This window comes from Drosophila gunungcola, unplaced genomic scaffold, assembly GCF_025200985.1.
Source record: "Drosophila gunungcola strain Sukarami unplaced genomic scaffold, Dgunungcola_SK_2 000106F, whole genome shotgun sequence".
NCBI lineage: Eukaryota > Metazoa > Arthropoda > Insecta > Diptera > Drosophilidae > Drosophila > Drosophila gunungcola.
The window spans coordinates 188,003-197,430 of NW_026453268.1; the positions used below are offsets into that span (position 1 = coordinate 188,003).

The 9,428-nt window shown below is 35.9% G+C and overlaps 1 protein-coding gene across 1 annotated transcript; it reads left to right on the forward strand.

Annotated features, from left to right (window-relative positions):
* Positions 1–1,025: 1,025 nt before the first annotated feature.
* LOC128265263 (uncharacterized) lies at positions 1,026–3,503 on the forward strand. Its single transcript, XM_053001145.1, has 3 exons — positions 1,026–1,322; positions 2,657–2,911; positions 3,017–3,503. Exons 1-3 carry the CDS (start codon positions 1,226–1,228, stop codon positions 3,136–3,138), a joined length of 474 nt encoding a protein of 157 aa, XP_052857105.1. The 5' UTR covers positions 1,026–1,225; the 3' UTR covers positions 3,139–3,503.
* The last annotated feature ends 5,925 nt before the right edge of the window (positions 3,504–9,428 follow it).

A 9,428-nucleotide genomic window follows, 5' to 3' on the forward strand; every position in this document is an offset into this window, starting at 1 on the left:
AAATAAAATCAAAATGAAAATGAAAATGTATATGTAAATGTAAATGAACATTTCATATTTGTTTTCCAAGGGCCTGGGGGGAGCAATTCTTGCTCGCTTTCGTCTGCTGCATTCAAATTGCGCTTGACCAGGCTCAAACCGGGCTCAATTCACTGGCCAGAAGCAGCTGTCGGGGCCAGTTAATTAAATGAAATTACATTTGGGAGCCATTTCGGCAGTTTTGAGTGAGCCAGCGGTAAAGGGACTTTCGCCTTTCGAGCTCATTGCAGGAGAAAGTGGATGGGGATGCCGATTCACATTCAGCTTCAGCTTCAGCTTCAGATTGAGTTCGAGATTGGGTGGAGATCATCTCACCTCCTAGAATGTGATTTCTGAACCCAACCCATTAGCATAATGGCCAGAAATCAATTAGCAACTCGGACTCAATCAAAATGAAACACTTTTACTTTGCTTTCCGTGTTTCGCTTTAAACGATTAACAAATGAAGCTCCGAACCGAACCGAACTAAAAAAAAACAAAAAAAAAAACACCAACAAAAATCAATTTTGATGTTTGTTTTATGCGCATAATTCGAAATTTATTTTATGTCTTATTAATTTTACATAAGCGCTTCCGCGTCTCTGGGAAAATAACTTGGGACGGCGGCAGACGGAGCAATTAACAGCAGAAGATGGAGTGGAAAAGTAAAAGTTGAAAAGGTTGCAGCTGCAGGTGGCGAGGCTTCGCTGCCAATCGAGAAATGTGTCAACCGTCAGAAATTTGAATCTGACTGCGTGGGAGTTTTCGGCTGAGTTTTGCCAATCAACTTGTCAGACTAATCGAACAATCGAACAATAAAAATACAAATAAAACCCCAGCATCGGCATCGGCATGGGCTGCTTCGATTTGGTTCACTTCACATCACGGCCCCCGTAACTTTCGTTAGAGTCTCACTCAACTTCTTTCTTTCTTATTTTTTCGTTGGGTGTGCTGGAAAGCTGAAATCCGAGATCTGAGCATCAACTGTCGTGTCATTTGGCTTTGTTGTCGTGCTGCCTGAAGAGCCATCAAATGTCAAATCAAATTATATATGAATTTGTCACAAGTTGAAATCGAAAGCCTCGTCGATCGCCACTCGATCGTGGCTCTATAAAGGTTTCCTTTGTTGCAGTCGACGGACGGCAGTCCCAGCATCAGCATCATCATCACTCGGCACTCGATTGTTTTGTAGAAGGACAGCTCTACGATGAAATCACTGATGTTGCGCATACGCAGTGTGGACCACGTGCTACTGCTCGTGCTGGTGGCAATTGTCTTGGTCACAGCGAAACAGGAAACTGCAGGTGAGTAGGTGGAAAAAAACACCGTAAGCTATTACCATACCTGCCGGAAAAAAAAAAAAAGTTTATCTTCTGATGAGATAAACCAACTCATACAATTTTTTTATTCATTTACTTGCATTATTTTTACTTAACTCTATTTTTGATATAAACATATTTATCACTGAAAAAGTTCATCTTTGAGCTTTATATTTGGTGTTCGGACTTAAGTTGAGAATAGTGCAATAAAATGCAGACAAGTCTATATTTTTTATACTAACCACCGAATATTTTATGTTATATACTTTTTATTTAAGATACAAAAAGGGAAAAATATCATCAATCACTAGATCATTAAAGATTACAAATTCGAAGTTCAAATTTTTTCGTTATTTTCATTCAGAATAACAGACAATAACACGTTTTGAACAACACGTGTTACCATATTACACCTTAAATTCTTATTTTCAGAAATGAGCATTTAGTGTTTCCTTAATTTGGTTAATTTTTTTATGTTAAGCCTTAAATTTTATTTTAGTTTATTAATAAAGTTTTTTTTCACACATTTCAAATTTTATTATTTTAATTTCAAAAGATTATTAGCTATTTTATTTTTATATATAAAAACTAATGCCCTGTTTCATAATAAACAACACATTAAAAACTGTCAGCGCAACTAATCGGATTAATCGGTCGACGCGAGCATTTTGAATGACACAAAAAAGGGTTGTAATTTATTAATCAGTATAGGCTTATAGATTTTTTTTAGTTTATTGGTGTTTAAAGAATCTACTTTGAATCGATATAGACTACGTACTAATGACTCGATACTGTATGATGACATATCCTATGGATGACAGTAAGTGAAGTGATCGAGAGGTAACGCTGAGAAAAAAATGCCTTTGTAGGCAAAAGACCTGGATGAAGCGGTCCGAATGGGAACATTTAAAAAGTGTATTTATTTAGTCGAATGCTTATTGATTTTTCGTCACAAAATTTGGTATTAGATATTTTGTATGTTGAAGGTGCGATCGTCACGACTTGTTTACCTCGTTCAGAGGTGGTTTTGTTTGAATGAATATAGAAAAAATAAAAAAGCTTTCCATTAAGAAACGAACTGTATAAAAGGTTAAGGAACATCATATGGTATGATATATATAAAAATGACATATATATATATAAATATCATATGTATATATCATATCATATATATAATTAAATAATGCCAGGGCTATATACTACAATATTTGAATTGCGATGGAAAATATTTTGTTTTACAAGAGTCCTATTTGTGTTCTATAAATGACCTGTGAGCTTAATATTAAATTCCAAATTTTTCATTCCAAAATTCCGTGTAGCTCGTCAGTTTGGTGGCCAGAACTTTGGCAATGGCCTGGGCCCCGCCTTCGGAGGCGGGTCTGGATTCGGGCCGGGAATAGGACCCGGACTGGGCCCCGGATCCGGACCTGGAGCTACGGGATATCCGGGACAGGGACTGGGGCAGGGCTACGGACCGCCGCAGCAGCAGCCAGGCTGCCCGCTGTGCGACTCGTCGGTGTACACGTACTGCTCCCACAAGATGGTCCACGACGCCTGTTGCTGCGATTTTCCAGGTAATTAATCAAGGACTTTGGCCCAAAGCCGTTTGGCGACATTATTCATGCACGCTTTTAATCGCCTGCATTTATTAATTTTATTCAATTTGGCGCCACCCGCAGCCTCCGCCGGCCCCCAACTGCGACCGCCCCAGTGTTTGTACTACGACTGCTCGCTGCTGTATGCCAAATCCTGCTACGAACACGCCCTCATCAAGAACTGCTGCTGCAATAATCCCTACTGACGACCATTTATCGGAAAAGCGGCCAACCCAAGTGATTTGTTTGCCCTTCTGCCTAATTTATTTATTCAATCCATTTAAAATGCATGTGCGCTGCGGACAGCTCAATGTTAAAATCAAATTCATGCGATTGCTTAATGCAAGCGGACGCTAAATTAAATTAAGTAAATTATTTGAAAAACCGAACGTTAGTTGTGTTGACATTATCTACGGACTATTTGGCGGAACACTAAAATGCGAATTGAAAATTGGCTTACCTGAGAATGCTCTTTTCAGGACTAATGTCAGAGTAAGCTCACCATAGTTACTAAAAAAGGATTACTAGTTGGAATGCAAACAATTAAACTTATTTTATGCGGGCTACAATAACTGGTTGTTTACATTTGCCAATCAAAATGTACTTTTAACAACGACGAAAACATTTTTATTGTCGCAAAAACACAGCTTTACCTTAAAAAACTTAAGAGAACGTCAGATTAAATGGAGAAAATTTAAAAATGCAAAAGCTACATTCTTTAAGTTTTTGAATTTTTTGTTATACCGTTGACCTTTACCTATCACATGCGGAAAAGGTAGCAATAATACTTGGAAACGGGCTAATAGGTTCGTAAAGTAAACAAACCACACATAGTTTTGTTTGTTTAAAAAAAATACTTGCTATGAAAATATTTTTAAACAAAACTAACAACATTAAAAAGCTTTTAATAATTGTTTAATAGGCTTATCAAAATTGCCGGAGAAAAATTACATTGGCTGGTCAAACTTTAGCCATTGGTTGGTTTTCGTCATGATTTAATTTTTTCTAAGCCGTTAATTAAATACATTCTCCGCTGCGTCGCACATGGATAAATAACTTGTTCGCCGGATTATTCGGCATTAAAAATGTGTTCAATTAATTCATGGCTTTTGTTTTCATTTCACCTACTCGCTGCCTCATTTATCAATTGTCGTGTTTCGCTCCACTCTATGCTATTAGCATAATGAAGGTTTTCTCTCCAGATTAATTGATTTTTAATACGCAGCCATAATCGGAACACAAATACGAATCTACGGCGATGCAGATACTACAGTTTTTTTTTTTTATTATCTAATCCCAAATTATGTGGCTCCATAAATTATTAACGAAAAAATCACATAAATGTATTTATAAACAAGAGCCCGGCCATAAAGTATAAAACTTTCCATTTACACGCACATTTAAATGTAAATTAATTAGTTTGCGCACAAACACGGCAAATTGTGAATAAATCAGGGCCCAAGAAACCGAAACAAATAAACAAAAATACGATAATTTCTTCTTCGCCTTCCCCCCCTCCGCATCTCTTGAAATAAAAACAAATCCAGCTAAAAATCTCTGGAAATTTCGTTGTCGATTATTAGATGACAGCAACAAAAGCATTCAGAAGATAATAACAACAGCTCAAAACTTCTCTGAGTTCCTCTGCGTCGTCGCTTTCTTCAGCAGCCTCTTTCCATAAATCTAAAATTATAAAAATCTCTCGTAATCCACACAGCAAAAATTCAAATCCAAGGCGCGGCAAAAAATATTAGCATATTACATAAGAATTTTCACTTTCATTTAGTGTGACGAGGCCACCACTTTACCCCACTTCACTCCACTTCCCTCAATTCCATTCCATTTAAGCCACTGCGATGACGAAGTCGAAGGCGAGCTGAGACCCCTCTCGTCGGCAAATACTTTTTGCTTGATTAGCATAAATCTCTATATTAAGTGGCTCGTCTTGCCGCACCCCCAATTTTTTGGAAATACGGAAGGGTGGGGTGAGGGGAGGTCGACCGACAGGCGGCAAGGCCATTCAGCTTTCTCCACAGCCTTGCCACAGGGTATTATGGCATTACGACACTGGGTCCCCGCTTGCGACACCCACCACCGGCCAGCTGTTTATTAAAGATTTGTATCCAACGATTTATGCCACGCATCCGCTAATAGGTTTATCACCTAGTTTCAGCCAATTCCAGTGCGATGACTAATTAGAGTAAGCAGGCTGATCCGCGTTTCACTTCGATCGCATTTCGGCCCAACTGTTGATTTTTATATCATCAAGTTCCTCGTTCGAAAAATCAATGAGTTCAACTGGCAACTCAGAAAATAAATAAATTATCATCCACCATCAATTTTGAAATGCTTGACGTTTAATTGCTTGTATTTAAAACCAACATAATAATATTATTTTTTTAATTATATCCAATGAATTTACCAAAATAAAACTGAATATTGCATGAACTTTAAGTAAGCCTAATAGAAAATATCAGGCTTACGGGATAAATGCTTTACTCTCATTTTATAAAACATTCTAGGCCCTTTGCACAAAAAAAGTAAATTACTTGCTCAGGTGGGTCGCAAACATCATAACTTATTAATAATATTTATTAAGTAAAAAAATAATATTTATTAGGTAAAAATTTCCTATTTACTAGTGGTAAGGTATTATATATATATATATATATCATATATATAAATTATATATATGTATATAATATATATATGTATATATAATATATATATATATTTTGTCGGTGTACATTTTATGTGCGCTTGTGATTATAAGATTATATAAGATATATAAGATTTTGGTCATTGGCAATTCCGATTTCTATTTTCAGTGTGAGAAAATATAATAATTTTGTAATTTTAGTTTGTATAATAAAATAATTTTTGTAGAAGTTTGCAGGGCAGAAAGGGGTACATGTTTTAAGTGCGCTTGTGATTGTAAGATTATGTAAGAAAAATAAGTTTAGGCTCATTGGCAATACGATTTCAATTTTAATTAATACATTTATTTTTCGCTCAACATTTATAATTTTAATTTGTATAATATAATAATTTTAGCTAAAGGATGCATCCTCGACCCTTATTTCGGATTAACGTTTGGTGCCGACCCTTGAATCTTTAATTACCATTTATAATCTGTGTCCTTGCAGGAATTTCCTGTTTTGGCTAGATTGGGGCAACATTTGGTGATTTGGCGTATTGGCGCAACAATTGTCCGGGCAATTGAGCGAATGGCCACGCCCAAACGCTTGCCGCATTGACAGTTATTGGGCGAAACAAAGTTGACTTTTTTCTGGCCAGTTTCGCGGGACGAGGGCTGATTGGAGAGGTCCGGGGCAAAGGACATGGTCGCGGCAGGGGCCTTCGAGATAATCACAAAAGTTTTGTAATAATTTCAATTTTTTCCGGCCACTTCTTTCCTTCATCTGCGGTTCGGTTTGCCTTGGCACTGTGTGTTTCCTTTTTTCAGACTGAATTTTTTGCTTGCCGTTTGCACTTTTCTAACAATTTCGCTTCAAATGAAACCTTTAATGGATTTCAAAAGAAAAATTTATTTTGACAATGACAATGAATTTTCCTCCGCTATTCGCCTCTCGTACACATTTCATTTTATTTATTCATCTTCAGCCCCTATTGTTGTTTTTGTTTTTTTTTTTTTATTGCCGTTTCAAAAGTTTTTAATGAGCGCGCGTTGAAATTTTATCTGTGAGCTCAACCCTCTGCGCTTTTCCTTTTTCCCACTGTTCCGCTTTTCCGCTTTCCCGCTTTCCCGGTTTTCCCGTCCCTTCCACCATTCTTTAGTTTCAGTTCGGTTTCGTTTCGGATTTTTGTTGCCTTCTTTATGAAGTAAAAACTCGGGACACGTTTACTTCATCAAATGCGCTTAATTAGAATTAGCATTGGAATGTGGCTCTGCTGGGGAATTTGGCTCAGTGCCGAGGCGAAAAACACGGAGCCCCAGGAAAGGCGAATGATTCGGCATTGAACTATGTCCAACTGGGTAACTGGGTAACTGGCTATGAAAAGCGGAATTCAGGTGAAGTCGCAGATGGAAGCTGTTTCTCGGGCTAAGCGAAAAAATTTCACAACATTTTTGGAAAATGTCAAAGGGTTCCAATCCCGAGGGCAGAAATGCGATTGCGATTGCGAGTGCCGGGCGAAACAATGAAAACAATATTTGGACAGGTATCTGATGCAGAAAATTTGTTGAACAAGGTTGCTGTGGATAATGGCACTGAAGTGTGTTTAACATGGCGAAGAATAGCAAAATCTAGGAAACTGGATACCTCTGGAAATTGATTTAATTTACTAAGGGTCACTTTTGGCCAGATTATGAATAGATTTGCATTATATTGACTAAAACAAAAGTTAAATTTAAAGATAAAAAATAAATAATCAAAAAAACTTGTGTAAAAAAAATATTTTTTTGGGTAAGGGAACAAAAGCATGAAAAAATTATATAAAAGGAAAGTTGATTTACAGTATGCTAAATTAGTAGGTTGCAACTTAAAAATTGATATATTTTGAATGTTTTTTTTATTAGAATGTAAAAAATGGATTGTTATAAAGGCATTTGTTAAATTATAGCTTTTACCTGGATAAGTTAAGGTAAAAAAAGGAAGTGAAACGGCTATTAAAAATATAAAATTATCAAATTATTATAAGTCCCACAAGAAGCAATTTAACAATCATATCACTGATAAGAACTCATATATTCTGGTAGAAAATAAAATACACCTGTTTGTTATATAAAGAAAATACCCCAATATGATTTAAATGCCTTTTAAATATTTTTAGAGCTACACTTCGGTCGATTATGCATTTGATTCGGCACCAAAGATTTGGCGTTCCATTTCCAACGACTTCCTATTAAGGCTTTAGGTTTCCGCTATGCTTTCTCTGTCTATTACGAGGGAAGTACATTGGACATCAGGCATCACATCGTTATCATCTTCAGCGAGCAGACACCACAAATGGTGTTATGCAACCCCATCGAGCAATTACAGGCCCACGCACTCTCATTCGCCCCAAAAAGTAAATAAACATTTGAAAACAAATTATGCTTGCGTCTGTGCAATTTGACAAAGAAATCGCCAACGGGGCGGATGGGAAATGGTCCACAATAGGATTCCATTAACTGGAATATATATAGACGTATATAAATATAATTGGCGCTCATTATAATGACGATCGCGTGAAGGATGCGGGAACGGTCGTCTCCATGACCATTTCTCACTTTCGGTACATTTAATTCGCTTAAGCAAAATGAGCAAGAAAAACGATGCCGAACTGAAACTGAAACCGAAACCGAAACGAATCGAAACAAACTGGACAAAACAAAGCAAATTGCTTCCAATGGCCCATGACAGCCAAGAAAAGAGAAGCACATAAAAAATTCGTTGATATCGTAGTAGATTAATATTAATTGTTATAATAACCTAAAAAACAAAATTCTTAAAACTCTTCCTTTGAAAGGTTTCATCTGATTTAACTTACGATATATTTAATTCAGCTTACCAAATTCCCTGTGTACAAAAAAAAATTAGATAACATTAAAATGACCATAGACTGCAAAAAGCTTTAGGTGCTGGTAAGTTTGGGGGATCATTTAAAGCTGGCCATAACCACTTTCAATCGCGCCGAGTCAGCAAAATTGCCAGCGTCTACGATGATAATGACGGCGATATTGTTGACGAGGAGAGCTGTTTGACTTTGCAAAGAAACAGACGCAAAAACGTCAAAGTAATGATGCCGAAACTTTTGAATGAATCATTAAACTAACAATTGCATACAAATCAAGCGAAAAGTAATCAGACTAAATGTAAAAAATGCTGCAATTATTAAAAAACTCGTATCTGGGAAACCGTGCTTTAATTGATACTAGAATTTTCAATTATAATTGTCTACCGACAATTATTCAACAATCTAAAAAATTGTAATAACAAATTATTTTTTAAATTAAACACCTTAAATCAGCATTCAAATTTTTACCAAATCAAATATGTTTCAGACAAAAAGCTTTTGTGTATCATCATTTTGTATGCAGTTTAAGGAGCTTAGAAAATTATAACCACTAAATGTGCTCTTTAGAGTTATCAACCATTTTCGTTTGCATAAAACCATTAATAAAGCAAATTTATTTACTTTTTAATTTAAACAATTTGTGTTTTTGTAATTATGTTGATTTATCCAAAAAAATATTTTAAAAAATAAACACGAAATCAAAATAATGTTTGTTTTAAAGGGTTTGTATTTAAGCTTACTTAATCTCTTTCGAATAAAAATTTAATTGGGTGTCAAAAATGTTGCATGCAGTTCTAAGAGTTAAGGAAATTCTTACTCTAAATGTTTACGTTTTAATATTAATGACTTACAAATCGGAACAGCATAAAACCATAAGGGCCAATTAATTGAGCTTTGTTATTTTGAAACTTACGTTTAATTGTTGCATTTAGGTCAATCAAATAATTGCTTTAAGATATAGTTCTACAAAGCTTCT